The sequence below is a fragment of the Dysidea avara genome, chromosome 8 (assembly GCF_963678975.1).
Source record: "Dysidea avara chromosome 8, odDysAvar1.4, whole genome shotgun sequence".
Classification (NCBI taxonomy): domain Eukaryota; kingdom Metazoa; phylum Porifera; class Demospongiae; order Dictyoceratida; family Dysideidae; genus Dysidea; species Dysidea avara.
Genome location: NC_089279.1, coordinates 18,203,231 through 18,227,394, shown reverse-complemented (window position 1 = coordinate 18,227,394; position 24,164 = coordinate 18,203,231). Strand labels below are relative to the sequence as shown.

The window sequence follows — 24,164 nt, the reverse complement described above, 5'->3', positions numbered from 1 at the left end:
GTGCTCCTCATGTATACTGTACATATTCTATTAATAATTATGCTACATATCAAGTGTTGAAACTTTACAATTTGTGTGAGATTATTTTCAGTATTGACCATCGTATGATACTACAAAGCACTAGCAAATTACAAAATCTGCATGGGTGTGTCTTCCAAGAAATAATTCAAAACTGAAATTAAATATTAGGACATTTTCATGGTTATAGCAAAACAAGAAAGTTTTTAAAAATCAGGCTTTCTGAGATTAAATCTGGGGGTATTTGTGCTGGCTGTGCATGCCATTTTGAAATTAGAATTTTTTACAAATTACGCTTTCTGAAATTGAATTTAAGGACAAATTTGATGGTTAAGCATGCTACTTTTTCTATATGATTATATTGGGGAAACTTGGGCTCTCAGATATTGAAGAGCCATCACTACAAGCATGAATTTTTGTGCATGCCTTGTAATATTTAGCATGCCTTATAATATTAATATTGTGTACTGTAGTTGTAAGAGTTAGTTGTTATTGAGTGCTTTCAATTATTGATTTATACAGTGGTCTGTTCTGCTTATAAAAGATTTGCCCAAGAGCCTATACTTCCCTACAATTAGAACAATACCCACACATGTGATAGCAACCATATTAATTAATTTGTATCCATTGGAAATCTAGCCAATTTTTTCAGTCACATATATGTATATTATTTCATTAAATATTTCATTCTATTGTTGCTACATAATCTATTGTTTAGCTTTAATTTGTTAGTACACTAGCTCCACTTAAAAATGGATACTTATGCCTGATGGCACGCACTAAAGGAGTGTTGAGCAGAATCAGATGAGCTTGAGAAGTACAATGTAATGATTGCTCAAACAGAGGAAGACCTGGAGAATACTGATACAATAACATTGAGGGAGGTAGCAAAGAGATTTAACTGTAGAGAAAGCAACATTCCAGTTTGCAAATTAATATAAATCTGGCTGTAGCGTAGCATTATTAGCATAATTAATTGCATGTGCAATAAATTCTTTTTAAACTGAATCTTTGCTATTGAATGAGGTATGCACATTGCCTACTGAGATGAAGTAGGAAAACATAACATGGCAGAGATTTTATGGTGAGTTTATGAGTTCTAATGAATATTTCAGTAACGAATGTATATTATCTAGCATTGTTTAATTGTTAAGTGTGTTGTAGCCACTCACTACTTACTGTCATGCTTGTGGATGGGACAATGTGTTTAGCTACTTGTAAGAACAAAAACTATGAACTATTCTATAGCACTACCATGCACTAACACACTCACAATTGTAACACTAGGACACAGTATATATGTATGATTGTATCTTGATTATTGCACACTATCACGTGAGAGATAACTGAGTACCTCGTGGCAGATCTGTTTCCTACATGGCGCTGTGAGCAGTTACGTTCTAGCGAGGCTAATTGAACCAGTACAACAAGGGGAGCAGTCACCGCCTGTCTTTTAACCTCTGGAGTTAATCCCTGGTGCCGGCGAGAGACACCCGTGAAGGTGACATCATAGCAGCCTTAGTGTTTATTCTCTTTCCGTTACTCCCCTCTAGCGGCAGAGAAGATGCCCTACGTGTTCCGGCTAAGTGACCTACCCAAGCTGGACCTCCAAGTAGACCGTCGCACAGACTTCAAGGCGTGGAAAGCCCAGTGGACGTCCTACGCAACCTTGTCAGGTCTCAGTGGTGAGTCAGCTGCTACCCAGGTACAAGCATTAACTCTATGTTTTCACGTGAATCACTCACAGTAGTTAATAACCTCGGTCTTAGTGAGGAGACAGGAATAATGCTGAAGTAGTTATTGCAGCAATCAAATGCCATGTTGAAGGGCATATTAATGAGTCTATGGAGCGTCGTCGGCTCTGGCGCAGAGTGCAGTAACCGGGCGAGAGCTTTGATGACTATCTAGTGTCACTGAGAGAGCTTGCTAAAACTTGCAACTTCTGTTCCACTGCATGCTCCCAAAAGAGTATCCGTGACCAGATCATCGAAGGGCTTGTGGATGGTGACACTATTGAACAACTGCTGAGGCAACAAAACCTAACCCTTGACACAACCATTACAATGTGCCGTGCACAAGAAGCAGCGAAAACCCAACGTAAAGACATAACTGACCACTCTGTCCTAGCCATCAGGCAATCTGCAAAACCACAAGTACGGCAGGTTCCACCGCACACTAGCCAGATGATTCCAAAACCTTGCCCAGGATGTGGGTTACAAGCACATCAAGGGGGTAGAGCACAGTGCCCAGCTTTCAAGCAGGCATGCCGCTATTGCCTCAAAGTTGGCCATTTTGCTAGTGTTTGCCATGGTTGTCAACAGCACAAGAAACCACCAGCTGCTAGAGCCATCGCAACTGCAGAAGACCCAGACTAGGAGTCTAATGAGATATCACCACCATCAGCCTAAAGCAAGTGGCCACAATAGACCCGGCACCAACCGTGACAGTGCACCTGCATATACACCATGGGTCCTATCGCACCCAAGCACTTCCGGATTCAGGGGCAGACATATCTGCTGCTGGTGAGCATGTCTTGCCACGACTCAATGAATACAGGGACAACCTTTTACCATCAGAATTCACACCACGTGCAGCTAATGGACAGAGGATGCATGCTATTGGGAAGTTGAGTGTTCACTTTCAGCTAGCTGGTAATGAACATGAAGAAGATGTATACATCTTCCCACACTTGAGTGGGGTCATAGTTTCTTGGAGGGTAGCCAAGGCCTTGAAAATCCTGCCACCACATTATCCCCTACCACCCCCCAAAGCTGCCTCTGTGGAACCCAGTGTCAGATCCACAACAGCTACCCACCCCTGCCAAATATGGATGACTTGAAGCAAGAATACCCCACAGTATTTGATGGCAGGATTAGGGCAATGGAAGGAGAAGAATTCCATATACAGTAGGTTGCAAAAAAAAGTTTACATTTTGTAATTGTAATTACGGTGTGATTACTAAGTAATTACCATGTTTGTACTGTAATTACATTTTGACCGTAATCCATAATTATGCAAAAAAGTAGTTTTTCACCAGCCATATTTACAATATATTCATAGTTACCAATAGAGCATAATTCGTAATTACACTCTGTAATTACGCTACTACAGTGTAATTAAAATTACGAAACGTAAACTTTTTTTTGCAGCCTACTGTATCTCTGACTGCAGATGCCAAGCCTTTCTGTGTCAACACTCCTCGGTCAGTTCCATTCGCCTATCATGACAAACTTCAGGCAGAGTTAGACTTACTACAAACACAAAGCATTATTACATCGGTTACGGAGGCCACAGAGTGGTGTGCTCCCATAGTGGTTGCTCCCAAGAAGAATTCTGATAAGATTCGTATGTGTGTAGATCTCTCCCACCTTAATCGTTTTGTGGTCCGAGAGAGGTATCAGTCTCTAACACCAGCTCAAGCTGTAGCTGATATCGCAGCTAGTGATGCAAAATATTTTACTGTCATTGATGCCCTAAAGGGATACCACCAATGCCCCCTAGACCAACACAGCCAGCCGCTGACAACATTCATCACGCCATTTGGGAGATTCAAATACCTTCGTGCCCCCTACGGAATCTCCTCAATATCAGAGCACTATAACCGCCGGATGACCGAGGCTTTCAAGGGATTGTCAGGCTTTAGACGCGTGGTGGATGACTTTGTCATTTATGATGGCAACATCACAGATCACATTGCACATGTGAAACAGTTTCTTCAGTGCTGTGCGGATCAACACATCACGCTCAATGCTGAGAAATGTAGATTCTTCCAAACCAAGACAACCTTTTCTGGGTTCTTGCTCTCCGACCAAGGCTACCAGATAGACACATCCATCACAGAAGCCATCTCAAAGTACCCTGTCCCAACCAACCAAACAGAACTTCGCTCCTTCATCGGACTAGTGAACCAGTTGTCCTCCAGCACGAGCGCAGTTGCAACCCTCTTGACACCATTCAGACCTCTGTTAAGCACCAAGAATGAATTCATATGGTCACCTTGTCATGATACAGCCTTCATAGATGCTAAGAAGTCCCTCACCACTCAGCCCACCTTGGCTTTCTTTGACCTTACCAAACCCACTAGGCTCAGCACCGACGCCAGTCGGCAAGGGCTGGGGTATGTCCTTCAGCAACGACATGGAGACACGTGGTCCTTAGTCCAAGCAGGATCCCAATTTCTTTCAGACGCTGAGTCTCGGTACGCCATAATTGAGCTAGAGTTACTCGCAGTTGCTTGGGCAGTCACAAAGTGTAAGATATTTCTAGCAGGCCTTCATCACTTCTCTGTGGTAACTGACCACAATCCATTGATCCCCATCCTTAACAATCGGAGATTGGATGAAATTGAAAATCCCAGGCTTCAACGACTCAAGTCTCACCGCTCAAGGGATCAAGGGAAAAGGCAATAATGCACCTGATGCCCTGTCATGCAACCCAGTTTCGGATCCTCAATGGGATGACTCCCTTTGTGAATATGACTGCCAACACCACCCAGAGCCCTCAATTACAGAGATCAGAATCCTTCGATGTGATAAACATGACAGCAATCGGCTGCATAACCTACGTGAAGAAGCCACCAAGGACCCAGAGTACCAACAGTTGCACCACACAATAACCCGGGGCTTCCCCGACCATCGCAATCAGCTGCCAGAGGCTTGTAGACGCTATTGGAACATTAGAGAGCATCTAACCATAGATGATGGGTTCATTGTATACGGATGTCGCTTGTTGATACCAGCATCTATGCGACAAAAGGTTCTAGCCAACCTCCACGAGTCACACCAGGGAGCCGTGCGAACAAAAGAAAGAGCCAGATTATCACTGTATTGGCCGGGAATCGACAACGATATTGACAATGTAATCTTGTTGTGTAAGAAATGTCAGGATCGCCTCCCATCCAACTGCAAAGAGCCCATCATGTCTAAACCAAAACCATCCCGACCATTTCAAGAGATTGCTGTAGACTTCGGCAGCTATGTTGGACAGCAATTCCTCATCATGGTTGACTGCCTCACAGACTGGCCAGACATTATCCCCATGTGAAACAACACCTCCACACAGCACTTGATCCAATCATTGACCCAGTCATTCTGCCGCACCGCAGTTCCAGACATAGTGTGGTCAGATGGTGGGCCACAATTCACTTCTAAATATTTTAATGATTTTGCCGGATTTGAGCACAAGACATCGTCACCACATTACCCTCAGAGTAATGGTAAGATTGATGCCACTGTAAAGTCCATGAAAAAGATCATTGCATCGTCCTGGGGTAACAGATCAGTGAAACTAAATGTTATGTGTTGGGCACTGCTACAATACTGAAACACACCATCACGCAAAGATGGACAGTCTCCTGCACAGAAGCTGTACGGTAGACCTATACAGGATACACTACCAGCACACCGACGCTCATTTTCACCGGAGTGGCAATGCAGCACCTTTGAAACTGAACAGTTAGCAGAACATACCTTAGCACAGGCAGAGTTATATTACAACAGCCATGCCCAAGAACTCCAAGATATTCAACTGGGATCCACTGTGGCTCTACAGAACCCTTGGACAAAACTCTGGGACATATATGGCACAGTGGTCAATGTTAGTCCCCACCGCAGATATTCAGTGAAGACTCAGAGTGGACGAGTACTGGTACGTAATAGAAGATTTTTACGACATCGTACACCAGCCTCACTGTGCACATCTGGTAGAAATAACCTGCATCCAGATACTCCATCCCGTCCAGAAAAGATAACAAGATATCCTAATGACAACCAAGACCTCCACGCTCTACCACCACTGTCACAAGATCCTCAGACGCCAACGCAGCACCCACAGACCCCACCACAAGAACTTCGTAGATCAGAGCATACCTGTAGACCACCACAACGCCTGATAGAGGATCCCCAACAGCCATGATATCAGCATGGTTATCCTGTGGACTAAACCATGCTTGGTGGGGGGATGTAAGAACATAAACTATGAACTATTCTATAGCACTGCACATGCACTAATACACTCACAATTGCAACACTAGGACACAGTGTATATGTATGATTGTATCTTGATTATTGCACACTATCACGTGAGAGATAACTGAGTACCTCATGGCAGATCCGTTCCCTACACTACTCTTATCTGAATATACTCATCTAAGTTAACAACATCCACATTAATTTGTACTGTAGGTCCAGTGTGATGAATGTGAGTGGTGGTACCATTTACAGTATATACAAACAAGAAAAGTGTGTAAAAAGGAAATTGGATCCTCAAAAGAAGAAGAGTGTATATAGTAGATAAAGATGCAAAGACAGTGAGGGGTCATGTTGCACAACTGATGACACTTACAAAGTTCATTTTTCAAGTTGTTAGCTTTGCACAAGCAGTATTATGTATAATTCAGTTAGAACTTACTAGCTACCATGCACGGTGACATTGCAATTGCTCTCCTTGCTTATTTACCCAATTGTGTTGTAAATTGTCAGTTATCCATGCACACTTATATAATGTGAGTATATAAGACCATCTGCATGCTTTTGATAGCTATAAAGTAGTATACACAGTACCATTCATGTGAAATTCTGCAGACAACATGAAATCATGTACATAAAATTTAGGTACATCAGTAGGACTATAGTGGGAAATGTATGGGCATGGCAAGGCCAAAAGTGCATGTGTGTGCTGATGAATAATTTTATAGTTACAGCTAAGCAGATTATTGCTGTGTTTAGTGTTGTTTTAGTATGGAGTTTTAGTTTTAGTTATAGTTGTAGCTAGTTTCATCAATAATTTTAGTTTTAGTTATAGTAATCTTTCTTAATTCTGTTTAGTTATTGATTTAGTTATGGTTATTCACTCTTTGATGTTTTAGTTTTAGTTATAGTTACAGTTAAAAACATGAAAACCTTTTAGTTTTAGTTACAGTTTTAGTTATGTACATCGAAATCTTTTAGTTCTAGTTATAGTTATAGTTAGAAACATGAAAACCTTTTAGTTTTAGTTACAGTTTTAGTTATGTACATGAAAATGTTTTAGTTCTAGTTCTAGTTAAAAACTTGAAAACCTTTTAGTTTTAGACACAGTTTTAGTTATGTATCTGAAAACCTTTTAGTTATAGTTTTAGTTGTGCATAAGAAAACCTTGTTTAGCTTTAATAGTAAGCTATATTTTATGTGAATGAAACTCTTGTTATAATTTCAGTACCATTTTTCCAGCTTAGTAATACAAAATCTTTGTATTACAAGACCTGTCAATTTTTTTATAATATAGATTAATACAACACTTAATACAGTGCATTTGACGCAATCTCTGTCACAGGTATTCCTTATTCTTTCTTAGCAGAACTTCCCTTTCCAAGTTACTATTAGTACGTCTGTTGCGTTTGCCAGATGTCGATTCCCCACTTGTAGACAAATACTCTTTCAATAGGGGCTGTTGAAGCATGCAGGTATGCATAAATGTAGCCATTAGCTAAAAGCATTAAATTACAGTGACCATTAACAAAAATGGTTAGCATACTATAGGCCATCACTACTACCTAGTACCTACATTACTGAGTTCGTGAATTTTGGTCAAACAGTTTTTATTAGTTATAGATTTAATAGTATGTACGTAACTATATGATATAGATATTTTAGTTGCATATAGTTTTAGAAGTAGTATCAAATACATTTAACAAGCAGTTGCAGTTTCAGTAATAAGATCAACTTGCTATATTGTAAGCAGTTTTAGTTTTAGTAATAATATAGATTTGATTTTAGTTATAGTTATAGTTTCAGTGATTATATACATTTGTTGTAGTTATAGTTTTAGTTTTAGTAATAATATAGATTTGATTTTAGTTATAGTTATAGTTTCAGTGATTATATACGTTTGTTTTAGTTTTAGTTATAGTTTTAGTGATTATATACATTTGTTTTTAGTTATAGTTTTAGTTAACTTAAACATATTCACCTTACTAAAAGTACTTTTAGTGTTAGTTACAGTTAACTGAAACAACACTAGTTGTGTTCTAAGTTTACTCAGCTAGAAATGCTTGTAAAGATAGCCCATTGTAGCTAGGTGATGGCAAGGCTAGAAGACACTGAGAAAAGGCATAATACGCATATGGTATGTGCCATATGCGTATGCCTATACCGTATGCGTATGGTACGGAAAATTGTACCGTATGTGTATGGTACAAAATACACATATGGTATAGAACAATACTACTTTGCTCATCCAACTGCTCAGATTTTCTATCTAATTTGGCAGGAAACTCTACAAGCAGCTACAAGTACTGGAAGTGGCCTGAAAGGTAATAGATTGATTCATCTGTTGTGTAAATTTCATACGCGTGCTTGCCATCCTTGGAGAGTTATGCAGCTTATGCTGGTTTGAATTCTTTAAAACCGTTTATCTTGAAACTTCTAATGTGCGATTTGGATGGTTTTTCCAAAATGCTGTCACAAATAAAGGCATTTCAGATAGACTTATGAACTTGCATTATGTGTAGACACATCTGTGAATGCAGCCAGATAGAATAAGCATAGCAGAACCAAGTATATGTTTCTGGTGAATTTATTTTTCTATTATAGTAGCTGGTGACTGCTCTATTAGAGTATATCAATCTAGTGCACTCCCTACTGATTCACATATAGCAATAGCTATTTAAAAAAATAATTTTTTTAAAAGGAAGTAGGGATTGGTATAATATACAAGCTACAAAAAGTAAGGAAGCAAGCTCAAACATGTTACAGCTGAAATGAGAAATGATCTAGCAGTAAAAAGTAAGGAAACATGATTGGACAACTACTTGCTAAAATGAGACACACTTTAATCCCTATACTTTTGGCTAGCATCTTGAAATGAGACCATCAAATTAGCCAAAAGTAGGGATTAAGGTGAGTCTCATTTTAGCAAGTAGTCATCTAATCTTCTTTCCTTACTTTCTACAGCTGGATCATTTCTCATTTCAGCTGTAACATTTTTGAGCTTGTTTCCTTACTTTTTGTAGCTTGCATATTATACTAATCCCTACTTCCTTTTAAACTTTTTTTTAAAATAGCTAGTTTGTTTACTTTTTTGTCTAGCTAGCTAGCTATATTATATTCTTTTTGTTTTCCACATAGTATAAATATAAGTGTCACTTGAAGCAGCTATCTTTTACCTTCGTACACAATAAACACCTCTAAAAATATTATTATTGTTTTGTCTTTTAAAGCTATTTATAGTAATGTTAAAGGTTTCAGTTGCATTTCTAATGGTGATTTACAGTAAAACATCGCTAGAGAGCCCACCAATAAGAGTGGAACCCTCGGTTTTAGAAGTCTGGATCTCAAGGTGGATCCGCCCCTCAAAGACATTATTAGCTAGCTACCTCACAAAAAAGCTAAACTGGTAATTAAAACTATATAAAAGTACTACCCAGCGTTAATAAATGCTATATAAAACTACTACCCAGCGTTAACAACTGCACCCGTTCACCCTCGTCTTACGCACACGTACTCACACTTTGTTAAAATCATGTGCTTGGGTTGTGGCGCACGCCGCAACAATTAAGCGCTGCAACTATTAATTATCCTTTGAGAAGAAGAAGCGAATGGATGATGAAAGCAAACAGCATGGTGCAATGGACAGAACATAATCGGAACAAAAGATTCGTGAATCCGCCGTCATTACCTTAGCTGGCTGAAATTTCTGGAGCCGTAGACCTACCGCAACCGGGTCTTACAGCAGGCAGGCAGGCAGGCAAGCAGACAAAATCCAGAGATGAATTTTGAAATTTTTAAAACTCACTGTACATTGAAATATTCAACTTTTCGCTTTGTTTAACCAAGGTACAGCATCATTACAGCAGTACTAATGTATTCCAAGTGGTTTTTTTGGTAAACTTATTGCAAATCTGTTTTTTAAGGTGCGAAAATCCACGAAACCATATGATTTCTTACCAACCCCTACTATACAGTGCTATCATACTATATGATATTCCATTGTTGCATAAATTTTAGCAAAAATTTTAGGAAAATTAAGTTGGCTAATGACCAATAGTTGCTACATTATTACTGGGTAACGGAAAAGTGAGGGGGCACTGTCCCTCCATTTTTCAAAGTAAGGGGGCAGTTTCCCTTTCTGCCCACCCTATTTCTCTGCCTGTCACTTAGCGCATTCTGCAGAAATGATGGTTGATTAACAAGTATACTGTACTACTTTGAGTAAGATTACTCCACAACTGTCTTTATCTTACAATACATATTAACTACATTATGGCTTTACATATAGTTTTTCTTATTAAGACTTTATATATATAACACAAGTGTTGAAGGCACCTGGTCTGTTTAAAGATGATATATTAGGTATGCTTGAAAATTTGTGGAAAGAATAGATAGTCACTCATTATAAATCTATTGCTTTTATTAGCTACGTATCACAAAATTCCAGTTTTGATAGATGGATTGTCCACAAACTGACTGACATTTCAACCTGCAGGTCTATCTTATAGGTCTGACCAAAAATCACTAGTAAGTAACTACTGTCTTATTGGTTTAACTTGAATTATCAAATTTTTATCTAAGACTTGGTAAAATAATTTAAGAGTTTGCTAGTTGATATGTTCTATTGTAGGAAGCTACATATAATCAGACATCTCTACTATTAACACTTGATACAATGCATATACATTAAAACTCACTTAGGTTCCGTAAGTTTACGATTCCATCCTGGCACAACTTTCACATCTCCAGTAGTGATAGTAAGTTTATTGCTTTTCAAAGACTTGCCCTATTCAGTAAAGAATGATGTATTCAAATAGCATCCCAACATATATCAAGACACAAGGTAGTGTGTCTTGTGGCCCAAGAAGCCGGCGTGCCACACCGTGAGTATATTGACAGGAAGAAAGAAAATGCGATTTTCACACCTTTGTAGCTCCGTGATCCTTCATCCGATTGGAACCAGGTTTGCTGCAGACGTGCCCGCCAGGTAGGCTACCCCACATACCAAATTTGAAGAAAATTGCCATAGCCATTTCCGAGATATGAGTGCCCAAAATTTCGTTTTTATTTCTTGGTTTTTTTTCTTCTTCACGATCTTCTTATTCTTTGTCTTTTCGCACACTTTGAAAATTGCTATAAAACACAAATGCGTATTCCGATTGCCTTGCAATTTAGCACACATAAAAGGAGTCCAACGACGATTCCTAGTGTAAAATTTAGTGCAAATTCAACGAATGGTTCAGGAGTTATGATTGATTATTCGCGTAAAACAAGATCGGTTTGTTATCACGCCTACAGGGTAAACCGCTTCATGGACTGAGTTGAAAATCAGTTTGTGGATAGATCAACCATTGTAGGAGTGCCTTTTGGTGGTTTGAAAACAATCGAAATTAAAATCATGGAGATATGACAAGAAACCAAAGGTGTGTAACAATTGCGCGATCGAAATTAGTGAATTTAAAAAAAGTTTAATTTTTTTTCCTCCAGCCCTAATGGCACTCCCTTCCTCCCACACATCTCTATAGAATGCTAAGAAAATATTTGAAAAATTAATTATAACCTACAGAAAAGAACCTACACAGAACCTACAGCTTGCTCAGGGTTCAATGGGCAGGCAGCAATAGCAAGATCAACTGTTGGAGGCACACACGGACACTTGGATCTTGAGCGTGATCCCCTGATGCACATAACTGAAGAACGGAGCAAGGAAAACCCCAAACTACAATGGAGCCAGCCCATCACCACAGAATATGGGGAATTCTACTTCTCGCTCAGCAGGCGGGCAAGATGTTTATAAGTGGTGGTAGCAGCCCTTCCCATGCCACCTGAAGTGGAAAAAACAAGGGGGGTAAAACTCCCATGCTCCACCTCCCGAATCCATTCCTCATAAGCATGACGTTTCTCTAGTTCATGTTTTCGAAAAGCAGTAGATTGCGTAGAGGAACGATTAGAAGCTGCAAAGCAGTTAAAAACCCTCACATCAAAGAAGGTATGATTGTGTAGGCACCTCCAGAAGCCGGAAGCCCTGATGTCTACCCTCGCGTCATCATCTTAAATGGCAGACCGATAATGTAAGGTCTCACCAGACAAAGGGTGCAGCTGTGGTTCAATCTGGACATTATGGCAGACTTCAGACATCAAACTAGCTGTCAGATTCCTAATTTCATTATGCTGAATAATCGGAAAGGCACCATGTGGGCAGCTAAGGGCGTGGGATAGGCTAAAATCCTTGCCACACACACAGTGAGATGGTAGTCGTGATGGCATGTAGCCATACCTTAAACAAATGGCATCAATGAACTCACCCTTATGAAGTGCAAAGCCATACTGCTCTAGAGGAAGAGCAGTAAGCCAAGAAGAAGAACCTTTCTTGGTGCAGCATTCAATAGCCCAATGCAAAGGTGGAGGGCAGCTGGAAAGTGTGGACTGTAATTGGTTAGATAAGGATCGTTCTCTGACAGAAGAAAGATGACGAAAAATCTCATGCTGATGATGAACTACATCTTCAGACAAAGCAGGGTTTTGATGGTAAATCAAATCTATTAAGCCATGCAGCAGCTCCCTTGAAAAAATACCAATAATTTTCACGCCTACCAGGCAAACCACTTAGAGCAGTGAGCTGAATATTGCTGGAATAGTCATCGTAGAAAGTCCTTGCAGTAGTACAGAACAATCGGTTTACAAACCACTGAGTTATGATTCCAAAGCCAACTCCGTGTAGCAAATGCGAGATTGAGATCAATCACCCTAATAGAGCATTCAGCTAGTTCATGACTTACTCCATTATAGATTTCTATTACATTGCAATTTATGCTGTAGGGAGTTCAGCAGCAATCAGTTAATATTGTAGACAGTTCAGCTACAAGCAAGTCACCCTGTAGAGAGTTTAGCTACAAACAAATCACCCTGTAGAGAGTTCAGCTACAAACAAATCACCTTGCAGAGAGTTCGGCTACAAAGAAACCATCATGTAGAGAGTTCAGCTGTAAACATATCACCCTGTAGAGAGTTCAGCTACGAAAAGATCACCCTGTAGAGAGTTCAGCTAGAAGAAGTCACCTTGTAGAGAGTTCAGCTACAAAGAAACCACCATGTAGAAAGTTCAGCTGCAAACAAATCACCCTGTCAGAGAAATCAGCTACAAACAAATCACCCTGTAGAGGGATCAGCTAGAAGAAGTTACCTTGTAGAGAGTTCAGGTACAAAGAAACCGTCATGTAGAGAGTTCAGCTACAAAGAAACCACTATGTAGAGAGTTCAGCTGCAAACAAATCACCTGTAGAGAGTTCAGCTAGAAACAAGTTACCCTGTAGAGAGATCAGCTAGAAACAAGTCACCTTGTAGAGAGATCAGCTAGAAACAAGTCACCCTGTAGAGAGATCAGCTAGAAACAAGTCATCCAGAGATCAGTTAGAAACAAGTCATCCTGTAGAGAGATCAGCTAGAAGGAGCTACCTTGTAGAGAGTTCAGCTACAAAGAAACCATCATGTAGAGAGTTCAGCTGCAAACAAATCACCCTGTAGATAGTTCAGCTACATACAGATCACTTCAGCTAGAAACAAGTCATCCTTTAGAGAGATCAGCTAGAAGGATAACCTTGTAGAGAGCAAACAAATCACCCTGCAGATAGTTCAGCTACAAACAAGTTACCCTGTAGAGATATCAGCTAGAAGAAGTTACCTTGTAGAGATTTCAGCTACAAAGAAACCAGCATGCAGAGAGTTCAGCTGCAAACAAATTATCCTGTAGAGAGATCAGCTAGAAGAATTTACCTTGTAGAGAGTTCAGCTACAAAGAAACCATCATGTAGAGAGTTCAGCTACAAAAAGATCACCGTGTAGAGAATTCAGCTAGAAGAATTCACCTTGTAGAGAATTCAGCTACAAAGAAATCATCATGTAGAGAGTTCAGCTGCAAACAAATCACTCTGTAGAGAGTTCAGCTAGAAGAAGTCACCTTGTAGAGAGTTCAGCTACAAAGTAACCGCCATGTAGAGAGTTCAATCTCAAACAAATCACCCAGTAGAGAATTCAGCTACAAACAAATTGCCCTGTAGAGGGATCAGCTAGTAGAAGTTACCTTGTAGAGAGTTCAGCTACAAAGAAGCCACCATGTAGAGAGTTCAACTGCAAACAAATCACCTGTAGAAAGATCAGCTAGAAGAGGTCACCTTGTAGAGAGTTCAGCTACAAAGAAACCACCATGTAAAGAGTTCAGCTGCAAATAAATCACTTGTAGAGAGTTCAGCTACAAACAAATCACCCTGTAGAGGGATCAGCTAGAAGAAGTCACCTTGTAGAAAGTTCAGCTACAAAGAAACCATCATGTAGAGAGTTCAGCTACAAACAAGTCACCCTGTAGAGAGATTAGCTAGAAGAAGTTACCTTGTAGAGAGTTCAGCTACAAAGAAATCACGCTGTAGAGAGTTCAGCTATGAAAAGTTCACCCTGTAGAGATTTCAGCTAGAAGAAGTCACCTTGTAGAGAGTTCAGCTACAAAGAAACCATCATGTAAAGAGTTCAGCTGCAAACAAATCACCTTGTAGAGAGATCAGCTAGAAGAAGTTACCTTGTAGATGGTTCAGCTACAAACAATTCACCCTGTAGAGAGATCAGCTAGCAAAGGTCACCTTGTAGAGTGTTCAGTTACAAAGAAACCACCATGTAGAGAGTTCTGTAATAAATACATGTATTATCATACAGTACGATAGTACTGTATTTTAGAGACATCGAAGGTGTGGGGGCGATCTGTGATATAATATAACCCAAAAACCTGCCGCGATTTTTCCTCACAACGACATGATAGTATTGGTTGGGTAAAACCAAGCCAAAAACTTTCTTCAGATCGACCCGAAATGTTTCTGTCAAGTTGCTACAGAATTTTTTTTAAATTTAGTCAATGGAATTTTCTACTGCCTGCCTGCCTGCCTGCCTGCCTGCCTGCCTGCCTGCCTGCCTGCCTGCCTGTCTGCCTGCCTGCCTGACGCCTTCAGTCAAGCATAGTGGAAAGTGGCTACAGCTACAGCCCTACTTCTTTCGCAGAAACGTTTCTAGATTGCTTAAGAATAAACCTTTGGTATATTGATAAACATACAATGCTTGCACTATTGTCTTACCTTTTATCCTTCTTTACCATGGCCATCAGTCAAGATTCTACCGCTGAGTGTTAATAGACTACAGTACGGCTTCCATACCAGTGTATATTGCATCAAACTATTCGAATACACGTGGTCGCCGGTTGTACCAAAAACACATGCGTACGTCAGACATCGCTGTTGATATCGATCAGAGAGAGCAACTCACGGCGTATTATATAGCAATGTGTAAGTCAATAAATATAGTTTATTTAGTAACAATGTTAAACCAAGTCGGGTCATCCAGGTCCTGCCATAGATAGTATATTCTCTGTACCCGGGATTGGAATCTCACATTTGACACCTCATCTTAGTCCCGATCACAAAAGCCATACAAAAACTGAAACCCATAATCGCTTTGTATACTATACTTTAGAGATGGCAGAATCCTCTAGGGAAACAGGAAGCCTTCAAAACTCTGACGATTTACTCAGTTATGAAAAGTAATTATTTTGTTTGTGTGTGTGCCCGCTTTGAAATTGTTATGGTACCGGTATGTTTTTTCCAGTAATTCACACTTTGAAAAACTTCGTGAAGCTATCGCTGGAGTACTTGCTGATCCTTTTTTTCTCTCTACCTACTGAAAAAGCAAAACTGTGCCTGAAAGGTGCCAGGGACATGATGCAGGCCCTAAAACACCCTAATGAAACATATATACAGTTTTCAAGATGGGTGGTGACGAGCTTATCTGCAGTTGTACAGTCTGTTAAGCGCCACAACCAACTAGACAAAGAGAAGTTGTGGATAAAATTTCATGAATTGACTGTCTCAACAGCATTTGCTAAGAAATGGGAAAATTTTGGTGTCACTTTAGGTGTTATAACGATGCCACCCTTATTGTACCAGCACATAACAGATGCTTTGTTTGAAACTATAATCAAGGAGTGTGTCAACTCTGCAACTTGTCAGTCAGGCAGTCGAGTCATTGATACAATAGCACTTACATATGAAGAGGATAATGCAATTTATTACATTGGAGGATATGTTGTGCATGAAGTAAAAAAGGACCAACACAATAAGCAAATGATCCTTTTATTAGAAATACTGACAGAAACTGAAAAGAGAACAGACAATGATGAATGCAGACATTGGATAGCATCAGTTGACAGGGGAGGGCTGACCAGGATCACAGATGAAGCATTTTGTTGTTTTCGTGACATTGAGCTCCATATCTGTAAGTATTTAAGGCTGGAGAACACAAAGGATATGAATGAAGATTTTGCAAAGAAAGTCCAAGATTCTGTACTTGGCGATGATGATTTACTCTTTGATTGGTGCATGGCTATAGGATATACAGTAGATCAAGAAGTAGCAGATAAATGTCTTAAAAAGATTGTTAAAAAGTGGCTGAAACTCATTCGCTGCTAACATGATGGAAAGGTACAAGCAAACATCAAAGAAGGGCACAGAAAAGTCCAAGCCTTTACGTAGCAAGTTGTTTACTGATGAATTACAGTAATTTTAATATTTGTTAACTTGTAAATTGGAATGATTTATAACTACAATATTATAATAACAAATCATTAACAGCATTACTTTGAAACATGGTGCCGTCTCTTCTTAAGTGGTCTATTCTAGTCCACAGATTCCAAATCATAGCATTTTCTTTTAGTTCCTCGGCAGTTCACCACTAACTTCTGTCATCATCTGTCCATCACCAACTTCTATCCCAAGTTGGACTACATGACCATTGTCTGCATTTTCCTTAGAAATAGACGGAGCTTTACCAGCTTTGCTTTTTGAGTACCCTTTCCTCAGTACTCTATGAAATTTTCGTCCCATAAGTGCTGCAGACTTAAAAACCAAAATTTACACCTTGAAGTACATACAAACATAACAAATGTTTCACCAGATGCCTAGTAATAATTTTAAAAACGTCATAATTGGGGTCCAGGGATACTGGTACAATACACCTAAGATCACAATTTCTGTATATATTACAGCAGGGGAATAGAAATTTATTGATAGAAGTCTGTACAATTCGCTAAACTTAATTAGCACGAACAATATGAAGTTATTTCAGCTATCCATGTACGAGTTATGGGTACCGAATTATTTGGCAGTCACCATCACCCCAGATAGCGCCCCTAGAAAAACCTGTTTACAGCCAAAATGGTACCATAATTATTGAAGCACAAACACTCCAAGTGTTAACTTACAAAACATCGCTCCTCTCGTACTTGAGCTTCATAACGAAGAAACGTGGCAGCACCCGCAACTCATATTTACCGCCAATCGTAATTCGACGGATACTAGACGTATTCTTTGTTTTCAAATACCAAAAGGTGTTAACCGAAAGCGGGACGCTGATGTTTATACACTAAAGCATTGAGAGCTTCCAATCCCGGGTACGGAGAATATACTATTATTATTATTATTATTGATTGTTGTGCAGACCTCAAAAGAGTATATGGTGCACAAAAAAGGGTACAATTGCTACTGTCAATTACAAAAGAAAAACATCTATGGTCCTGCTTTACAGATTATTCGGGTCTGACCCCACGTGCTAAATTAAATTACCACACGTCATAGCGTAGCTCTGCTTCTTTCGTGAGCCTCGCCCACTTACTTTAATTACAGTCTGTAGACATATGGTAGCTACGTCTATTCATCAGTGTGTAGGTATGCACGAATCCACGCCCACTTACGTAAATTACTGTCTGTAGACATATGGTAGCCACGCCCATGTAGATATGCACGAATCCACGTCCATTATTGTCTGCAGGCTTATGTAGAGCCACGCCCACTGATCAGTTGTTATGTATGAGTCATAATCTAGTATAATAGTGCTGTGAGTAACTCAGCAGATATTTAGTAGTCATGAGCTTGCAAAAAAAACTTCACAAACAAGTATAAGAAGCACAGTACGGATATTCACTTCTTATTGTTTTACAGTATTTGGACATTACGTACTACTCCAATCCAGCTTGTTTCAGTACTTTTTATTGCAGCATTATACACTGTCCCTAATCTAATTTAAAATTCCAAATTTTTTTCTTATACTTGTATATATAATTTGTACATTTACTGATAAAATCAGAAATATTAAAAATATTTAACATCTGCTTCATCTTTTCTTCTTCCTGTGGTAAAGAAAAAAGATAGGTTATACAAATACAAAAAGAAGTGAAATCTAATCAAAAACAGCCAAGCTGTAAAAAAAGAGTGTGGCCCTCAAAAAGGCTATGGTGAAAAAAGATGTGAAATCCAAGGTGGTGACCAAGAAATGGCTGTGATGGTAGGTTAATGGTAAAAATGTTAATAACGACAATTCAGGTGAATTTTGTGCCAAGACCAAGTGGCACCAAATTCACCTGCGCTGTCGTTATTAAACTTTTTGCCATTAACCTACCATCACAGCCATTTCTTGGCCGCCACCTTGGATTTCACATCTTTTTCATCATAGCCTTTTGAGGGCCGCACTCTTTTTTTACAGCTTGGCTGTTTTGGATTAGATACATATTATATGTAAACATAAGTGTCATAATAGTCTGTACAAATACAGTGACATGTGCACCAAGAGATTATGCTGCTTCATAACTTGCTATATATAACACGGATGCAATGTTTACAATATTATTTTTTGTAGCACTTCTGTATTCTTTATTGGAATAAACTCACTTATCTGTGTACATAATTAATTGTATCAACAGTTTAACCATCTACGTACTTTATAAATGGAGTTACAGCTTGAATACATGTCTTCATGTATGTGATGTCAAAGAATTTGACACATATCTAAACTTCTACCATTAATGGGAAGGCATTAAAAACCGTGCTATAAAGGCATGTATACATTGACTGGTATAGGTGTTTACTTGTGGTTTGCATGTGATTTACAGAATGAATTCAAGTAAATTTTTATCTACACCCTTGCAATAATTGTGCTGCCAATGACAAACGATGGCAGTTAGAAGCTTCATTTAAAAGCGAGGTAATTCTTAGATGATGAGAGCTTCGTTTGGCACAAAAACTGCTTTGATACCTGCATCAGATGGCAAGAAAATTGCTGGATTCCAAAGGAATGCAGACAGACAGATGGATGACTTTTCAGCTTTATATGTGACTGAATTTGACAAAACCAGGCTTCGACGCACAAAGCTTCGTTAGGAGATATGGCGATTTTAAGTAATCATTGTGTAATAACTTCCCAGTGCCTACAGCTGTGCAAACAAAATTTGCACCAAGTATTCATCTATTTACTAGCTATCACTGAGTGGGTGTATACATTTCCGACACCCCAAATTAGCCCTGTTTTGGGAAGCTTTTCTCGAGCGGGTAGTAATAAGGTGGGGGTGGGGGTTGTTGGGTCGGCTTAATATAGGGGTATAAAATGAAGCAAGAAGACGATTGGAATCCAGAGGCCAAGTTTGGGCTCTCCATGGCCCTCCATGGCCCTCAAATCACTCCAAATTGACTGAGAACACTATTGGAGAGCTCTCTGTGAAGTCCCAGCTCACTACACACCATTATCACAAAGCCATGGCCATTCAATGGCGCCAATCTCCCACTCGTGGCTTTGACAGGGTCGGAAGAAAGCTGCCACAGAAACCAGACTTGCCAGTTCTGAAGGAAGTATAGTGTGGAATATGATAGTGTATTAGGCCAGCAATCCATTTCTGGTGAAAACGTAAGTTTGATTTTGTGTGTGTGGAAGCCGGGTTATATCAAGCACACAAAGTAACCACTGAGCAAGTTTATCAAAACAGTATAATAAAGCTCAGGGATTACCTATATAATTGTAGCATAGAAAGTACTATTTTTACATACTTAATCATCGTTCTACTCAAAAGTATACTAGAAAACATCTGAAGCTAAATTTGTTTATGCATATTAATCAATGTCAACTTTTTGTGGTCTTTCCTTACTGCATCTTTCTCAAGCATTGACAAACAATTATTTGTAACCTTGCATACACTACTTGGCTACTTAGCCAGCCACATTCAGATTCCAGCTGCTAACCAAACACTAGTGCTAAATTATCAGTTAATTTATTATACACCTATAAATGTGACCAGATTTCACAAAACCAATCCAAATCGCACATCTGGCAAAATCAAACTAACACCACCAATGGATAGCTACACTATCATACTACTAGTTTTAACTCTCAGTACTACTCAAACTACTCGAGGCTGGTTTTAACAGATGTCTTTTCCGGGTGGTGTGGAGAGCTTGAATGGCATTTTCTGGCCTTGTGAAGGGTCTGGCTTGGCAAGAATCAGTGGTTTACTGGTGGATGGCCTGACAATGTTGGCCAGATGTTTTATCTGTTGATTTTGCTACATATCAGCCACTAAGGAGCCAGCACAGCCCTGTAATCTTGTGTCTGGACTCCAATCATGGTCTGCCTTCATTTTGAAGTCTATCTCTTGCCCATCCTGCCAGCCCCACCCCTTTTTTTGAGCACTCGTGATACTACTTCGCTTGTCCAACTGCTCAGATTTTCTATCTTACTTGGCGAGGAACTCTACAAGCAGCTACAAGCACTGGAAGTGGTCTGAAAGGTAATAGATTGATGCATCTTTTGTGTAAATTTCATATGCGTGTTTGTTAACCTTGGTAAGTTATGCTGACATGAATTCTTTAAAACCGTTTATCGCGAAACTTCTAATGTGCGATTTGGAATGTTTTTCCAAAATCCAGTCACAGATTAGTTATTTTTACAATACAGTGGCTATATAAGACCAACATTTTAAAAAGTATACAAGTTAGATTTATCTCATCCCCTTATAGCATACTCTCTGTATTCTTGCAAACATGCTGAACCTGATGGATGATCTCTCTTCTTTATAAACAATAAGTGTACCTCTATTGCAGCCAAAGGATTTAACTCTCTCAAAACTCTAATAATCAATCAACATCTCACAATAAATCTCATGAAGTGTATCCACATTAAAGGAAGAGTACATTACCAAATTTGATGACTTCTAGGAACTGAGATATGCACGCATGATATATATATATATATATATATATATATATATATATATATATATATGAAGGGCTCAGCAGCATAAGTAGACGAATGCCATTTGGAAATTTAGATGACCACATGGTGGACATTGAACAAAATTTTGGGAAATAATTGAATTATTGTAATATTTGCTAAAAATTAATATGAACTGCCATGAACTGTTAAATACTTAGTCACAACAAGTTACAATAAGTTAAAATAAGTTAAAATGGCACTTTTCCACTGGCCCCTTCATATATATCCCATTGACAGTTCAGAATCAATGCAACATATAAAATACGTATACTGACTTTTCCCTAGTTTTATCTGAAGTGTAAAAGTGGTACATATGAATCCTATGATAAGAATTTTATAGGTGTAATGCCTTATATATACATATCCATCCCATAATATTATTAATATTCAGTGCATAGTGCATACATAACATTCAGCGCATACATGGAAGAACTTCCAAGGCTTCTACAGGGCCCCTTTTTGGAAGAGCCTTTACTGACCGTGAACTGCTGGCAAGTTCTTGAATGCTGACTGCAATACCGTACATGTGGAAATTTTCGCAGTATGAAATTTTCATGGCTGCAAATTAAAACAGGATTTCACGATAGTATTTTCATGGATCTACCTCAAGTTTTTGCAGTTTTTGCAGTTTTTCGTGCTTAACTCACTGAAGAATTGTCTAGCAGCTATTTGAGTTGGTATTAGCTAATGACTAGGCAAGATATAACTCATTACTAGTCAACAATTTGAATGTGCTAACAGGGAGCTGAAAGCAATCTCAAGTGCCACTCACAGTAAAGTGGGAAAGAAACGTGGTGAATATATGAAGCTCAATGATGAAGAGTGAGCTGCTGTTGGCGAATACGTTGCAAAACACAGAATTGACATTTTGAAGCAAAGAAACTTTTCCCTGAATTTAGGGAAGTTAGCATATGGGTGCAAGTCATTGTCTATGTCGTACCACTAGCACGCGTATACACGTGTTGCAAAAAATGTTTAATGCTATGAAAATTTCATGGAGTATATTTTCATGGTTGTTCTGTTAACCGTGAAATCTGTGAAAATTAGCTACATACCATGAAAATTTCTGCGCATACGGTATTTTAAACTCAGTAAAACCAAAATTAGTTTATCACTCAAAGTAATATGTTTTGCATGACTTGTAGTGGCACAGCACTTAGTTATATGCTTAATGTATTGCAAAGTTGTCTGAAACTGCTACCCTAGCACCCTCATAAAGTCATAATTATGCTATAAATGCCTCTTAAAAAATTTTATGTTACTGAAACTATTACAGCTACTTTTAAAGACTTCAGTGGCAAGGTCCTAAATAGTAAGGCTTTAACATTGAAACATTGCGGGGAAGTGCAACTAGGTAGCTAGATTGTATTTAGCTAATACCATCATGCCACAGAGTGGAGACCTCTTTGTAAAAGTCGTGATCTGCCACATGCACACAATATATACATACATATATCATTTTATAGTCTGTTGTAATCACATGAATCAAGAGTTCATAATATATGTATTCAAATTAGGAGAGTATCCAATGCTGTATTTCTCCTTCAAAATGCACTGCTTAATAATGTTATGCAATAGTCATCATCACCAAAGGTGTTAACTTGCTTCAAGAGCTATAAGGACCTTGAAGTGCTTGCAGGTCTTCACTTTGGTATATCAATGCCTATCAACAAGTCTTTCATAGCAAAGCCATGTGTTGGAGTTTACTGAATTATACTAAAATATTCCGATATGTTACACAATGTTGCACAATTATTACTCAGTGCGTTTTGAAGGGGCAATACAGGCATTGGATACTCTCCTAATGTTGAGGATTGACAGACATAATGCACTTGTTACTGTATTTAGTTTATTGTTGTAATATTTGCGCATGTGTGATTCTAAATCATTAGGTTGGTTATTGGTGAGAACACGTGTTGCAGCTTCGTTCTCGACCTCTCGTAAATCAGCCACTATACCTCACATTGGTACTGTGACGAAGTTGGCATATTAGTGCTGTGAGACGAAAGTATGGACGATATTCAACGCCTTCACTCCAAACGCCGCGGAATAAAGGGCAGCATCACTAAGCTACTAGCAAAGGTAGAAAACATGATCTCCGCTGATCTTGAAGGCGTGAACTCCCAGTCCGTCAAAGAATCTCGCAAGCTGGTTGCTACCACCACCCAACTGAGAGACAAACGTGCTCAGATTGCCGAGCTCGATACAGCGATTGCAGTAAAAATCCAGACAGAAACCGGCTTAGAAGAAGAGCTCTGTAATGCTGACACCTATCTAAGCACCCTGGAAGAACAGATTGCCTTTCTTACAGAGTTTATGCGCATATCAATGTTTTGCCCCACTACTATGAACATGGGCAGAGGTGGGGGATAGGTGGGGATTTGAACATTTAAAAATTCTTATCCCCACTACCTGGGGCTACTTTTGATGTCGAATCCCCCACTTATCCCCCAGTAAAAGACCACGAAACACCCGCTATGTGCCCTCGTAGCATCAAATACCCCACCACCTGGGGCACGGTTTGAGGTTGATTCCCCCACTAATCCCCGCCTAGCCCCCACTTCTGCCCGTGTTCATAGTAGTGGGGCAAAACATTGATAGGTGCATTATTCATAAGGCCAACATACCACCGCCATCTACAGTGTCACCACCGCCGACTACAATGTCTCCTCCTCCAGTTCCATTATCGACCTCAGCAGCTGACACCCGAAGTGATACATCTGGTGCTTCACTCACAGCTACAACTCTAGCAAGCGTGAAGCCTACTAGTCTACATACACATGCACATGACAAAACAGCTACATCACACACATTTCAAAATGTTAACCGACTCCCTAAGCTATCTCTGCCCACGTTTGGTGGAGACCCCCTACAGTGGCGAACGTTTTGGGACTCATTTGATGCAGCTGTAAATTTGAACCCGAACCTCAGTGGTGTGCAAAAATTCAATTATTTGTGTGCACAATTACATGGGGATGCAGCTCATGTCATTGCTGGTTTTCCCCTTACAGATGACAATTATGCACATTCTGTCACCTTGCTCAAGGACAGATT

The 24,164-nt window shown here is 39.3% G+C and overlaps 1 protein-coding gene across 3 annotated transcripts in view; it reads right to left on the bottom strand.

Annotated features, from left to right (window-relative positions):
* The window catches only part of LOC136263296 (cytochrome P450 20A1-like), a 62,371-nt gene that overhangs the window by 30,455 nt on the left and 7,752 nt on the right, over nucleotides 1-24,164 (bottom strand). The window contains exon 2 of one of the 3 annotated variants that reach the window (XM_066057808.1): nucleotides 10,682-10,770. The exons of the other annotated variants lie outside the window; for them this stretch is intronic. Coding sequence (XP_065913880.1) covers nucleotides 10,682-10,770 — 89 coding nt within the window. The remainder of the gene's footprint in view (nucleotides 1-10,681; nucleotides 10,771-24,164) is intronic. 3 annotated transcript variants of the gene reach the window in all.